The sequence below is a fragment of the Stigmatopora argus genome, chromosome 5, assembly GCF_051989625.1.
Source record: "Stigmatopora argus isolate UIUO_Sarg chromosome 5, RoL_Sarg_1.0, whole genome shotgun sequence".
In the NCBI taxonomy this organism is placed as follows: Eukaryota; Metazoa; Chordata; class Actinopteri; order Syngnathiformes; family Syngnathidae; genus Stigmatopora; species Stigmatopora argus.
Window position 1 is genome coordinate 10,538,879 of NC_135391.1, and position 14,574 is coordinate 10,553,452.

Below are 14,574 nucleotides of genomic sequence, written 5' to 3' on the forward strand. Positions count from 1 at the left end.
ATCAATGTACTATCGAACCACCTACATATCCATGACACTCGATTATATTGATTCTAAGAGAATATAAGCCAGTGTTCTCAAAGTCCAGCAGTGAGTGAGCGCCATAAATTTGTTTATGATCTCATTTTTGGGGTATTTTGGAAATGCTACTTATCCAACGCCCCAGATGTCCTCCTTGGCTTCATGTTGTGGACACATTCCACATGCAGCAGTCTGTGACAAGGCTCAAAAGTTAAATAGTATTATTGCTCACCACATATTTTTATAGTGATCATTTATGAGCACTTTTGCAATCTAATAGAAAACCAAGTCTGATTAGAGTATAACCATGGAAATAAGCCCCTGACCGCCCTGAATAAGCAATAAATGTTCATTAATTTATGTGTTACTTTGATTAGGGAGGTACAGGTTAAATATCTGCAGTGCAAAATGCACTTTGTTCAAGGAAAATTTACTTGGAAGTGCAACAAAAAAAGGAAATTATTCCTTATCTTAAAAAAAGACATCTACCGCCATTCAAATATAGAAAAATGCTTCCCAAAAAATAACAATGTTCATTAAAAGGTGTGTTGTATTTCACTTGGGCATTCAAGAGTTAGCTGTTGAAGTAGTTGTTTAATTCCAAATATGAAAGTGATGAGGCACAAGTTCGGGTAAAAAAATAAAATAATAATAATCTATTCCTACATATCTGTGGCAAAACTGTTTCAGTATGTCATGTGAGAGAAAAGATTGGAAGGGAAAAAAATGTCTCCAGCAGGGCCAAAATCCCCAATGACTACAATGGATAAACATCTTGGTGGGTTTTTATTAAAATAAAAAGATTGTCCTTTAATTTCATCTAGTAGTTGTAGCTGTTGTATAGGGTTGCTTAGGTTTAAAAAAAAAAAAGGAAAACTGCACCACACCCAAATACAGCTGTGACATGCGGTGTAAGGATGGTCTCTTGACAATTCCTAACTGGGTCGCACTCAATTCCCTTTGTGAAGCGCACAAGAGGCCGCACATTTTTTGCTTCCGAATTCAGTATCGGTCAATCTATACTTCTTTGGATCAAGGAGCAGGCGAAACGACAGCAAAACATTTCTAAGTAACAGAGACAAGAGACAGGCAACGTATTCATTTTCTTTTATTTAGCATAGATACAAGTACAGTATTTGTTGCCGAGCTTGGGGCTGCTCAATTTTCAAAGTTGGACATACCACACAAACATTTGCATTTTCCATCCTTCCACATATTTACAGTGTTTATCTACACGTCTTTACAAAGCATAAAAATAAATGGAATTTCATGTTACATTATTACATTATGTATATTGATAGCTGTATGGCAAAGAGTCCTTTAATGGCAGCAGAGTGTCCATCTGCAGTTAAGTGGCAGAAATTGGTAAGCATTAAGGGAACTGACTCTGGGATTTTTTTTCCCCTAAGAGAAATGCATTAGTGACTTGATTACGGGAACAAACACTGCATTGCAGGGTAAACGTATTATGTTTGTTAGTATATCAAAGGAAAGGGAGCCTCCTCTATGTTTATCCGTGGGAATCTTGGAGAGGATCATTATAATGATGTAATTGTTGAAAGTGTTTTTTTTTTCAACCCTTGAGATCTGTAGTGGGTGCAGGTTTTTTATTCCAACTGATCCAGCATGGACAGTTTAAATAAAGAGCACCTGACTGCAATGAACTAACAATACTTTTAAGACACCAGGTTGGTGAAAATGCAGCACTGCACCCACTGCAGCTTTTGAGGACTCATTTGGACACCCAAGCTTTAGAACTGATTTTGTTCCCTCTCTGAAGAAGAAGCAGTACCTAGTTTAAAATCAAAATCATTCAGATTCTACACTCCAAAAAATGTGAAATGTTGAGATATTCAAGCTAAATCAGTCATGAAATAACACAATGTAAAAAGAGCATAAAAGGCTTGAGGTCTAAGGCAAAAACTGTGAGAACAATAACGAAAGATGTAGCCCCTTTAACAGGGCCTGTAAAGACAGCATTTTTCCAACTTTTAATAGTGTCACTGTTTCCCAAAAACACCTCCAACACAAACAATAAAGAGTAGCATCAGAACTGTAAACATCTATTAAGGTTGCCTTATTACTACTGCCATGTTGTTGTGATTGTGTGGTATGGAAAATGATGAATGAATCATAGCCATGGTTGCCATTGTCTCATCTCATTTCATTTTCTGAACTGCTTTATCCTCACTAGGGTCATGGGGGGTGCTGAAGCCTATCCCAGCCGACTTCAGGCCAGAGGCGGGGGACACCCTGAACTGGTGGGCAGCCAATCAATCATAGGGCACAAGGAGACAACCATTCACCCTCACAGGGCATACCTAAGGGCAATTTAGTGTCCAATCAGCCTACCATGCAGGTCTTTGGAATGTGGGAGGAAACCGGGTGAAGGACTTTTCAATGACAAAATAGAAGTTTGCCACATCGAAAGCAATTTTCCCATCCAGACCAGTATTTTATGTCATAGTTCAGGCTGGTACTAATGTCAGCTAATTATAGGATAGGAAAGATGGATAAATGGTGACTATGGTTGGTATGACAAAGCAATTTTGCAGGATCAAGGTGACTCCAACACAAGCCCATTATGACAAGACAGGAGTTTTCCCCTCGTTTGAGAGTAAAAAAATGCTAACTCCCACTAATGGTAACCAATTTTTGGTATGACTAATGACTGTTTAGTTTTTTTTTATTTTCTAGTGGTAGAATCTCAGAATATGGATGTTGTGTCGCTGTGGAATATGCCATCTTCATTCACTTAAATTCTGACTTGTTTTACAGCTTCGGTGCAGTAATGTTGCTAGAACTTTATTTAACTTATATTGTTATTATTACCCAAGTCAATGTTAAAATTTGATATTGGATGAACAGAGAGGCGACTGCCCGCCGGTTTCCGTGAATAATGGATGCAGCCAATTATTTATTCATCTCGATCCACTCTGTGTTTCCATCTCCACCAAACTGCCTGCTCTAGAAGACGCTGTTAGATTACCCAATGGTTTCATTCATGGGGATTCAGCAGGTCAAAGTTTAGTAAGCCACAATCTGGCCAGTATGGCTGTATTGATAGGATATGGAGTTTGTCATTTGTATGCTGCGTTGGCTTTCGTTCACTTGCAGACATTGGAAAGTTAATGAAAATGACATGAAAAAGGACATCTTGCTAGCAATTAAAAAAAAGTTCAAAAAAAAGAATGAAAGAAGCACACTAGTTCACTACAAACTAAAATAGCTAATCTACTATGAATGCATTCTGAGGAAAGCCTGTGTTGAACAAGCTGGTATATTACCACTTCATTTTCCCACATGCTGAAGGCTGTTACCAGTTCGGATATGACACTCATTGGATTGTATTATGGTTCCATGAACTATAATTTGGCACGAAATGAGTATTTTAATCAGATTTCATGATGAAAACAATCCTTTCTATAAACCACAACGGTTTAACAAACATAGGCATCTTCCAATTGGTTGTTAAGGTCAAAGATGGTTATCAAGGAAGCGTTTTTTTTCCTTTTGGGTGAGTGGGGGGCTTGCCTACGAGGCAAGGTCAGCACATGATTCATGAGTCCTTGAGGACTTTAAAAAAATCCAACACTATCTCCATTTAGATCAATTTTGTTCCAACTTTCTCTAGATGCATCCAACACTCTTTTTTCTTATTTATTTTCCAAAGCCAAAGAAAAACACCTGCAAGCATTTCTTACCCTCAAATCCTATGAGTTTAACTCTGCTACTGATCAAACATAAAAAAACAAAGCCAAAAGGGATGTTGAGGAACGAGCGAGATTTGAAACAAAAACAAAGCGAACCTCAAGAGGTCAAAACTAACTTGCCCGAAGCAAATTTAAGAAAGGCAAAGGTCCCATGGGCAGTGTTCCCTCTAAGCTGCGCGCGTGCGCAATTGCGCACTACTCTCGTCCTCGCTGCGCAGCAGCAATCATATGGCGCGCAGTAAAAAAAAAAAAAATCGGATTTTTTTTTTTTTTTTTTTTTTTTTTTTTTTTTTTTTTTTTTTTTTTACCCCTTTCCCCATGATGGCGCCGTTTAAGCGGCAGCAAGTGGCAGTAGCTCTGTCCACTTATGTTTTTCGTGTTTTACAGCATGTTTTACATGAAAAATGGACAGGTCGCCGAATGGACGTTCCGCCGAACGTTCATTCGGCGACCTGCCCGTCTGTCAAACGTCCGTCGGCGAAACGTCTTTAGGCGAATCATCCGAGTACCGATGATGTCGCTCACACTGGTACTCAGTGCGCTCAGGGAGGTTGACTTTCTGCTCAGACCAACAAAAAATTAGAGGGAACATTGCCCATGGGTATCAAAAGGGTGCCATGGGATGGGGATATTTGTTCTTTCCTTATATAATTGATTGCATACTCCAAAATAATGACCAGAACCAGACTAAATTATAACATGAAAATGGCATCGCAGAGTATCATATATGTTGACGTTAAAAATGTTTTGCCATAATGAACTTTCAATTGAACCTATGCTCCATAATGAGAATATTGCTCCTCGGCAAGAAACCAGAGAAGGTTCTCCTTCACTTCATCTTAACCATGGGAGAAACTTTGGCACCCACAATTTCTTCAAGTGATTTCTGGCACATGTTCATTTATACACATAACGCTGACTCCAGTCTGTTGAACAGAAGGCAGCTTTAAAGAAAAATGACCCAATAGCAAGGCCACGTTGCTAAGGAGTCGCTGTACACTAGTCCTTAAATAAAGGTAGGCACGTGTCACAAAGACTCACTTTGCCTTGAATTTGACCTGTCAGATGCTCTTGTCAGGTGCGATTGTCGTTATTGTCCTCTCCATGTCTGCTGCAGCTGATTGAGGCGTTCAAAGGCCCTCTGGGTGATGTTAAGAGCCGCGTTGACCTTCCTCAGGCCGGGCTCTCCGATCAGTGACAGACCGCACAGGCCCAAATAAGCATGCAGAGGGTCTGGCGGCGAGAGAAATGGAAGGGTGACAGCAGTCAGTATGAAAGATAATGAATACGAGGAAAGGGGGGAGAAAATAGGTCAGGTACGGTGAACATGTACTGTAGCCGATCGGGGACATCTGCTTATGTCGTGTCAGTAGACCAAATCAGTTAACAGAGCTAAACTAGGTAGATCTGGTGTTAGACCAAGTTCCCAGTTGAATTAAAAACAAATGAGTTCTCACACTCACTTTTGAACTACTAATACATTAACACTGGCTTTCGATTGTATCCCCCCCTCAGACCTCAGATAATCTGTTAGCACCATCTGTTAATAACCCTGGTGCCTTTGCTTAGTACATTGATCTAAAGGTGGAATTGGCCAACAAGGTCTGTACACTGGTTTAACAACTAGAGAGTGTCACGCTTTATTAACTTAATTAAACAACAGTCTGACCTCCCATTACACACCCAAAAAGGGGCAAGGCTTCCATTGTTGTTGGCTTGATCCTTTGAGTTCACATAAATAATTCAAAAGCGGTAGCTGTTGACCTTGGTCCTCTGGGATCTGAGTAGAAGCTTCGCAGGCCCGTAAATGGGCTGGTAATTGAATTATAATGAAATAACAAATGATTGGAAGGCAGCATTAGAATCAATCAGTGCCTCAGTCAGAATTTATGCCTCCCTGCCACAAGATGAGCCCACTGGACCAGCAACTGTCACCGAAGCAATAAAATATACCAAGGTTTCTCAACAATCAAATAAAATATAGATAAAAATGTTTAAGCTGACGTAACAATGTGAATGAATCATTCTTTGCTATCATGAGGCAAAATAAGTCAACACCTATGAAATATAATAGGAACAGGAAACAGTTTACATGACTGTACAATTAGCTAGTATCATTTTATAGGTGTTGTGGCATCAATAAATCTATAGTAATGGGAGAATTTGGCTAAGATGCTTTTTTTGTATTAATTTACCAGCAAAAAATCAATCACTCCACTCCACAATAAGCAGCAATTTGTCATATATGGGAATAATATTTTATTAATTTAACATGTTTGACCCCAGACATTTTGCTATTCTTTAATTCCATGATTATGCCAAAGTTAGCTAATCATTCAATTGTCAACCGTGTATGTATAGCATTTTAAAAAAAGATCGCCAAATTGTCTTTACAATCCACCCAGAAGAATATCAGCCAATCACAAATGTTGATCAAATCAAAATTGTTTAAGTTATTTCTAAGTGATTCAACATTTGTATATTTTGTGTGCTACATGTATCATAAAAGCCCTTTTATCTATTTTAACCCACGCATTTGTGAGGTAATATTCATAAGATTAGCGAAGAAATAGAGCAGCCGTTTTGTCACATCAGCCTTTGTAATGTGAGTATTTCCTTTTCTGGCTGCATCAATTCCACATACAAGGACACACAGAAAGGCAAGCCTGTGCCAATCAAAGTGTTGGATTACATTATCTTATTTCAAAAGGAAACATGTAGACAAATGCCAGGGGGTTTTGTTCAGCTGATACCATTACTGCACAATCACATACCTGGATGGCTGTCTGGCCACTTTGCAAAACCACCAACCAAACGGTCCTGCGTTGATAGGATGAAGGCCCTGTTCCTGTCAAAGTTGGTATACTGGAACACATCTAGTAACTAAAAAAAACACAGAACAATAGGCAGGAAGTGCTTAATAGTATACAAGACGGCTAACACATTGTCCATATGGATTTCTATTCAAACAAAGCCATTTCACCTCTGGCACAGTTGTGACCTAAATATCTACATTAGCTACATTGGCTTTATGGTGCCTTGATGCATCTGAGGCTTACTCATCACCATTTTTAAGTTGAGAACATCGTTTATTTTTGGATCATGCGCATACCGCTGGCATAATAATGACCTACATGCATAAAGAGCAGAACAAACAGAAGTGGTATAATTTGGTCTAGCAATTTTTTTTCAGTAGATAAAGCCAAAGTGGTAAAACATAATCTGAACATACAATTAGAGACATGACTTTTTGCTTTCATAATTGTTTGGATAAACTCAGATACAAGGAGATGAACAAAGTGGTCCATTTTTTTCATTTTTTTAAATCGGTAAAAAATGTCTTCTGTTAAGACTCAGGTGATTGAATGAATAAAAGAAAGAGCCACATACACATGAAAAACATACCTAATATGGACACCTCTACCTATAACATACCTCTAGCGTTGCGCCCACCCAAAAGGAGTAGCAAGTGTCAACTGGCTTGTTGGGGCGCCCATGGAAGCCGCTCTGTTGCCTCATGATGCACCAGCGGCGTATCCTGTCCAATTCACGCCGACTCAGTGCCTCCTCCACTCGACCCATAAGACACAAGGAAGCAATGGCGCAGTACGTCCATCCACCTTTGGATGTCAAAAGAGATGTAGGATCAATAAGTCAAAGAAATATATCTTCCATCATGTGTATTAGAAGAGGTGAAAGTGCAAATCATCCCCACGTGAAGCCTACATTGAACCTTAGAGACAAAAGTTAACATTGGAATAGACGATTTACCCACCATGTGATTCTCGACCAGCTCCTTGACCAAAACCGCTATCATAGGACTGGAATTGAGAAAAAGAAAAGACAACATTGACTGAACGATTCATTCAGACTCATTTTGCCAATGTACAGTATTTGGACCTTTATTAGTGCATATCATAAGAAAATGAAGTAAAATTGTTTATTTTTGTTGAGGATTCCCATTCAATATTTCTATTGATAAAGATGCTGTTACATTTTTTAAATATCCATTAAACAATTTTACAAATTTACTACCTTGTAAAAATCCATAAATGTTTGCTTTCCACCAAAATGATTATTTTATATTAATACAAGTTGCTTTTAAAACTCAACCGTTTCTGTCTTCCGTTTATTAAAAATACAAGTGTTTCTTGGAAGATTGCCACTATTTTGAACCTTTCACTAACTACACAGTAGACACGACTTCTCGTCTACATACCAGGCTGCCTCGAATGTATTCAATGGCCTTTTGGATATCCATGCCCGACCAATCATCCAGCATGTAACAAATACTGGCTGCACAGTAGATAAAGCGGATGTCATTTTCGCTGCCTTCTGGCACGGCGTAAAAACTGCAAAGAAGGCATATTTGGAGGGGGAAAAAGTCTGTTAATGTTAAAAGTTGTGTGCGTTGACCTATTTTTCTAGTTGCCCAAGTCAAGTTCTTCAATTTTTTTCGCTCCCTTCCCGAAAGCCCCAAATCCCTAACTTCAGGTATGCATGTGTACCAACCTGCCATCTTCCAGCTGCAGGGCCCTAAGGCCAGCCAGACAGGCCTGCTTGTTGACTCGACTAAGGTCATCTCCGAGTATGAGTAGAGAGCACAGTCCGGTGTAGGTCATCGCGACGTGGCCGCTGTCATACGGATGCAGCACCCCCGGGCCCTTGATAAAATGATATTGTATTAGAGATGATGACCATTGAAGTGAATCCCAAAAGTACTAAATCACTGTAATAACAAATAGAGTAGACATTATGCATCAAATATGCATTAGTCGACTAAAGACTAAAGCCTGTCAAAATGAGGGACAAAGCCTGTTTATCCATGCTGGCCACTTGAATTATTGTTTATATTGATTGCAACCGAAGTTACCTTGGTGCTGTAAGGAATTCCAATGTGTGATGATCCTCGAAAACCACAACGACTGAGGTTGGATTCTAGGAAAAACATTGGTGGAAAAAAATGGTGTGATAAAATACATACAAGAGTAATCAACCATATCAAATCATTGTGCATTTTAAAAGCCAAGTCCTGCAGCAAACATGGGTCAATATGAGCATTGCTGCCATCTGCTGACCATCACGTGTTATGTCACATGGAGGAAGTTTTTTTTAAGTTCCTTTTTTGCTCTCCATTTTCTGAAATATAACCATCTTTGCATGTTAAATGCGTTATGAAAACAATACGGGAGTGTGCTTAACTCACGATCTTCTGTGGGTAGAACCTGCAATGAGTAGATCCACTCGATCATTACGTTGCTGTCAATAACATCCAGAGCATCAAGTACATCGAGCCCGGACAGGGCGAAAAATATAATAGTCAACCTGGAAGGGAGAATTCACATAATTAAATTGAAGACCCTCATCGAACTATCGAAAGAGTTGAATACATTTTCTTGAACATTTATTAGGTGGTATGTTCATTCAAAGCTGTCCAAAACTTGCATCAACTCCATGGCAGTAGGTCAAAGTAACTTTGCAGTCGTGTTATAATAAAATAAAATGAATGAGACTGTCAGATGGATTGTTGGGATAACAAGTTCCTGTTGCTGTGTCTGCTGTCATAAACTTCACTAGCTGCTGTTAGCACGTATGCTAACTAGCGCAGGAGATTCCCTTATTTTCTATACAAATAAGTCTTTCAAGTCTAAGGCCCACGCTTTTTATTCATAGCTCACCTTGTGGTCTCAAGGGAGGCATATCTCTCAGGTAAAACCTGCAGAGTCCTCTGGAAAAAACGTATGTGTCTGTCTCTGAGGAAGTCGAGTTGCTCCAGCTCCTCAGAGAGGTTCTCTTCTTCCGCCATCTTTGATTTCAGCTTTACGTCAGTGCAAATGTTGTTTGATTCCGGTGTGTCCATCAGTGTCAAAATAAAAGTTTGTTGAAGCAAGCATTGTGCATTGAGTTTCAAAATTAAAGTAGCAGAGTAAGTTGGGGTTTTGTGTGTGTTTTTCGCCAGAAAATGAAGACAAAATACCGATTAGATGTAATAACCTACATTTAATAATTATAAGTAACTTTTTAATGTTGTCTGATCTCATTTTCTGAACCACTTTATCCTCATTAGGGTCGCGAGGGGTACTGGAGCCAATCCCAGGCGGGGCACACCCTGAATTGGTGGCCGGCCGATCGCAGGGCACAAGGAGACGCTCAACCAGTCACACACATCCATACCTAGTGGCAATTTAGAGTCCAATTAACCTACCATGAAAGTTTTTAGAATGTGAGAGAAATCCAGAGTACCTGGAGGAAACCCATGCAGGCCCAGTGATAACATGCAAACTCCACACAGATGGGCCAACCATGACTTGAACCCAGGACCCCAGAGCCGTGAAGCCGGCGCGCTAAACACTCACGCCGGGCCACCCTTTTTAATGTAGTACCTTTTTTATTTCAGTGTGATAAGTTCATGTTTACGATAAGTTACCAGGTTATTTTTGCCGTTTATCTGGTATGTAACATATCACAGAATTCATCGAGAAAAAAAAATATCCTTTCATTTTCTATATTGCTTTTTATCCACATGAGGTATTCACTGATTCCATCCAAACACTACTTTAATCAGGTAAATTTGAGTGAGTAATACAAACACATTTTTGTAATCATGTATTAAAGAAATACAGTGGTGAAAAGGTGATCCTTCATAGTCCCAGACTTCGGCTTGTAACAGGTCTAAAAGTTAAAAAAAAATGTATATAAATTATGAAAAAAGGTCGAGATCAATACAACTGGCATTTATGGATCTAAAATGTAAAATTCTATTAAGGAAGTAGTCATGCGTAAACAATCAGCATAATGCACATCAACATGATACAAACAACAAACCTGTGAGACATATAACGCAGTGGTCCTCCTCGAGAAGGTGCACTTTTCAGCCGCTCCTCCCAACCTTTGGTGGGCTGGGACAATCTAGCTGGGTCTCTGCCAATATGACCGTCAACCTGCGCCGGAAAACACAATAACAATAAAAAAAATTGCAATGAATCGAACTCCATTATCCATTTGTTGTTGTTTATTTTTTGCATTGCTCACCTTCTCTTTCAGTTTTGCCAGAATTCTCTCCTGATGCTCCTTTTCCTGTTTTTGCCTCTGCAGCTTCTCCTGATTCTTGGCCTGCAGTTGCTTGAGATCCTATCATCCATAAGAAATGAAACAAGACTGGATTTAAAAGCAACCTGTTCAAGATGTGACCATAATGTCGCCAAGACAGAGTCCACCCAGTCTAAACACATTTGTATATAATGTCAATAATTTCCCCCAAAAATCTGTGTTGAGTACCCGTTTAATCATGTAGCTGACATTTTTTGTCCTCCCCTTTCTTTTCCTAGTCCTTTTGCTGTCCTCCTGGTCTTCGTTTCTCCCCTTGGTCTGCTGAGGAAGATGCTCCTGTTAATTAGTTTCAGCGTTATATACAAGAAGTTTCACCATGGTCACCTTGGCCATTCTCTTCTGGATCTCTTCTGTTCGTTTCTGCTCTTCTTTCCTTCTCTTGACTTCCTTCCATTCCTCCAGTTGCTGAGCCACCATCTTTTTCTTTTCCTCCCTTTTAGAAAACATCACACCACAACCTATGACAAACATTGTTTTTTTCTTGTCATTTTTTTTCTTCCACTTACGTTTTCTGCTGGCACTTGACGCGCTTTTCCTTCTTTTTAGCGTCTACGACTTCTACATGATTTTGTATGTGCATTTGGCATTCCAGTTTCTTCCTGCTCTTCCATCTTTGGATCGCCTTCATGTTAAAAGCACACAGCGGTGACATTTTTTTTGTAGTTTCTACCTCATTTTAGCATTGTCCAACCACATTTTGTGATTACCTCTCTCTTCTTGCCCTGCAAGTAAATAAGCTCTTGGTACCATTGTTTATGTTTTGCCACTTCTTCTGGACTTTTAGTAGACAGATACAGTTTGGCGCCTTTCCTGAAGCCTGCTTGCCCGTTGTACATTGTCCACGCCTATGAAATAAGCAGACAACTCATCCTTGATGCAATTAAGGTGGGACAAATGTGTGGTGAATCTTGTGTACCTTGAGGAAAGCCTGGTGGTCAAACTCGTCCCAACCGCCGCAGATGCCTCCCGTACTCTGAAGGAAAGCTTCCAGAGCCTGAACCTCGATGGGGAGGTCACGTTCCAAGGCTTTGCTTTGCTGCAAAAGACAAGTCAAGAGATCAATGGAATTAGAAAGAGAAGGATAAGGAGGAAGAGGAGAAGGAAGGAACCTTAACAGCAGCAACATGAGAGTCGGATTTGCTGTGAAGATCCCAGTTTTCAATTTTCATTTTATAGGCAGCCATCTCCTGTGAGCATATCTTTTCTTCCTTCAACAGTTGTCCGAAACTAAGAGAAGAAGGAGTAAGTAACAACACAATTTAAATTTTATGTACATTTTCAAGTACTTTTTTAATATGCTTAAATCTTAAGACAACACAGACTGGTTAATTTTTTGAGGGATGTTCACAGAAACGAAAATGCTACAATGGCATTGTTTGATCAAGAAGATCATGTTGGGGTAAAATATAAAATAGTTCGGAAGTATTTTACTTTAAGCGCTGCACTTCTTTCAACTCGTTGATTGAAAATTCCACCTGGGACATGATCTCCTTCAGCTTCTCAATCCCTGTGAAGGAAACAACAATTACGGTAATCTTCTATTCTAATTTTAGACCAAAATGTGGTGATAGTAACAGGGCATAAAAATATCAGCAATTCCAACTGTTTAATATAAATAACATAAAATGGTTAAAGTATGTTAGGGTTTTTGTACTTGCATACTACATATTATGGAGCCTTTCCTAAAAGAGTAAATTGTCTCAAATTTAGAATATATTCAAGCCAAAGAGCACCAGAAAATAGATTATCTTCACCTTTGGAGGGTATTCTCTCATATTAATATTTGAGCATTGTCTCTCAGCAAAATGTTAAATGGCCTGACTTACTCTCTGTAGTTGGATTAATGTTTATCAGTTGTTCCTGGAATTGCTTGACGCCATTCTGAATCTTGGACAAGCGCTTACACAGTTGGCTCTCTAAAGGAGGAAACACAATCAAGTCATGAAAGTGACCCAGAGGTCAAATTAACATGGCAACAAAAGTCTGACCCACTTTCTGCACTTCTTTGTCCCGCAAGTATTTTCTCATATTCATCTAGCTCTGTCGCCATGTCCTTCCATCCATTTCTCCTGCACTGAACACTCAGTGACCTGTCTTTTTCCAACTTCTCAACTCTGCGGATGAAAGCACATAAAAAATACATTATTCCACTGGATTATATTGATTATAACATTTCACCTAAAACTTCAAACTACATTATTTGTGAGCAGATTACATCACTTGAACAAAATCTTGAGAATATGAAGTTCACAAAAATGGAAAATATATATGTACTATATATATTTTTTGTATCATTCAATTTACAGTCTCCTGGTGCTTTCGGCTTCCTTGAAAAACTCCGTGGCTCTTTGTCTGGACTCTCTCTGATCAACATCTTCCTTGGTAGAGGGTAAAGGTGGAGGGTCCGATTCCTTCTCCTCAAACAAATAAAACACAATTGCAGCCCATTAACGAACATGTTAATAATGCGTACGAAACTAAATCTTTTTTTTTTACTTCAATAAATATTTTGATAATATTATTTGATGAATTGTGCACCTGCATATTTAATCAATTTATAACACGTGTTTATAATATTGTCCAAAAGAATAACATTTTCATGACTAATCAATGAACTAACTTGAACTTTGCACCATGACTCATTATTACAATAATAATAACAATAATGATAATGATGATGATAATGATGATGATCATCATCAGCAGCAGCAGCATCATCATCATCATCATCAACATCATCAACATCATCAACATCATCATCATCTTCATCATCATCATCATCATCATCACTACCACCATCAGCATCATCATCACCACCACCATCATTATCATCATCATCATCATCACCACCACCATCATCATCATCAACATCATCATCATCATCATCATCATCATCATAATAGTAATAATCTGACGCCACAGTCTTAAAACAAAAGCAACGAATGGCTACTGTAGTACATTATTCTAAGTGCGTGTATGGCAGCCAATTATAAAACTAACAATATTAAACACTCGTGTTTTTAATAACCATTTTCAACTTAATAGTTGGCGAGTTTTAATCTTATTACTAACGTTAACCAATTTGAGGACCCTTCTAAAAAAAATCCAGTACGTACTATATGGTAGTTTCTGTACCTCCTAACCATTCATAAATTTCAAACTAAATTTAAAGTCGTATACTCTCTTGCTTTATTTACGCGTTCAAATGCCACCAATTGAAAGCAATAATGTCGAATAACAATTAAATTTTAGCTACCGTGTTGGTTACCGTTGATTGTTGTGAGGCTGTTGCTAAGGTTGCCATGTTGCAAATAAATGGAGATCACGCCAGATTTCCTAACCAAAACTTCCAGCAGGGGACGTTGCTTGCATAGTTTTAGAGGTGTGTGCGGGTGAAAAATAACATTTAATTGGCTAAAATTAAAAAGGAGAAAAGAAAAAATATCCCCAATAAAATAAATGAATTTTGAAGAAATTAATTAATAAACAATTTCCCTAGGAATGCTCTTTGTTTACCCTTAATCACAATGGAGACCAATTCTCTACATTGGATACCGATGTGAAATTTTAATCATTAATTGACCTTGAATTTGTTTGTTACCTTGGTCCATAATCAATTCAAAACTGATACACATAAGAAAACTCCCAATATACAGAAAAATAGTCTTCTGAAGGCCAGGCACACACTCTAGTGTGCTGAAAGGCCGCGTAAAATTATGCTTAGGACTGA

General features: G+C 38.7%; 2 protein-coding genes across 2 annotated transcripts; both read right to left on the reverse strand.

Moving 5' to 3' along the window:
- Positions 1 to 4,334: 4,334 nt before the first annotated feature.
- pggt1b (protein geranylgeranyltransferase type I, beta subunit) lies at positions 4,335 to 9,555 on the reverse strand. Its single transcript, XM_077601377.1, has 9 exons — positions 9,413 to 9,555; positions 8,941 to 9,059; positions 8,608 to 8,672; positions 8,247 to 8,398; positions 7,954 to 8,086; positions 7,510 to 7,555; positions 7,170 to 7,354; positions 6,509 to 6,617; positions 4,335 to 4,967 (listed from the first exon to the last, which is right to left on the reverse strand). Exons 1-9 carry the CDS (start codon positions 9,538 to 9,540, stop codon positions 4,825 to 4,827), a joined length of 1,080 nt encoding a protein of 359 aa, XP_077457503.1. The 5' UTR covers positions 9,541 to 9,555; the 3' UTR covers positions 4,335 to 4,824.
- Positions 9,556 to 10,340: 785 nt separating this feature from the next.
- ccdc112 (coiled-coil domain containing 112) lies at positions 10,341 to 14,154 on the reverse strand. The gene is made up of 14 exons (XM_077601276.1): positions 14,101 to 14,154; positions 13,149 to 13,261; positions 12,837 to 12,958; positions 12,671 to 12,760; positions 12,276 to 12,351; positions 11,954 to 12,071; positions 11,761 to 11,880; positions 11,552 to 11,689; positions 11,351 to 11,466; positions 11,169 to 11,277; positions 11,013 to 11,105; positions 10,767 to 10,865; positions 10,560 to 10,675; positions 10,341 to 10,406 (listed from the first exon to the last, which is right to left on the reverse strand). Exons 1-14 carry the CDS (start codon positions 14,146 to 14,148, stop codon positions 10,376 to 10,378), a joined length of 1,389 nt encoding a protein of 462 aa, XP_077457402.1. The 5' UTR covers positions 14,149 to 14,154; the 3' UTR covers positions 10,341 to 10,375.
- Between the last annotated feature and the right edge of the window lie 420 nt (positions 14,155 to 14,574).

Bases quoted from the DNA above. Each gene is read 5' to 3' on its own strand.
- pggt1b (XM_077601377.1), bottom strand. From the start codon at position 9,540: ATGGCGGAAGAAGAGAACCTCTCTGAGGAGCTGGAGCAACTCGACTTC. The intron at 8,673-8,940 runs GTGAGTTAAGCA...TGTTTTTCCTAG, and splicing joins GGTTCTACCCACAGAAGATC to AATCCAACCTCAGTCGTTGT. The intron at 6,618-7,169 runs GTATGTTATAGG...TGTTTTTTTTAG, and splicing joins GGGTGGGCGCAACGCTAGAG to TTACTAGATGTGTTCCAGTA.
- ccdc112 (XM_077601276.1), bottom strand. From the start codon at position 14,148: ATGGCAACCTTAGCAACAGCCTCACAACAATCAACGGTAACCAACACG. The intron at 13,262-14,100 runs GTAGCTAAAATT...TATTTGTTTGAG, and splicing joins AATCAACGGTAACCAACACG to GAGAAGGAATCGGACCCTCC. The intron at 11,881-11,953 runs GTTCCTTCCTTC...TGTCTTTTGCAG, and splicing joins CTCATGTTGCTGCTGTTAAG to CAAAGCAAAGCCTTGGAACG.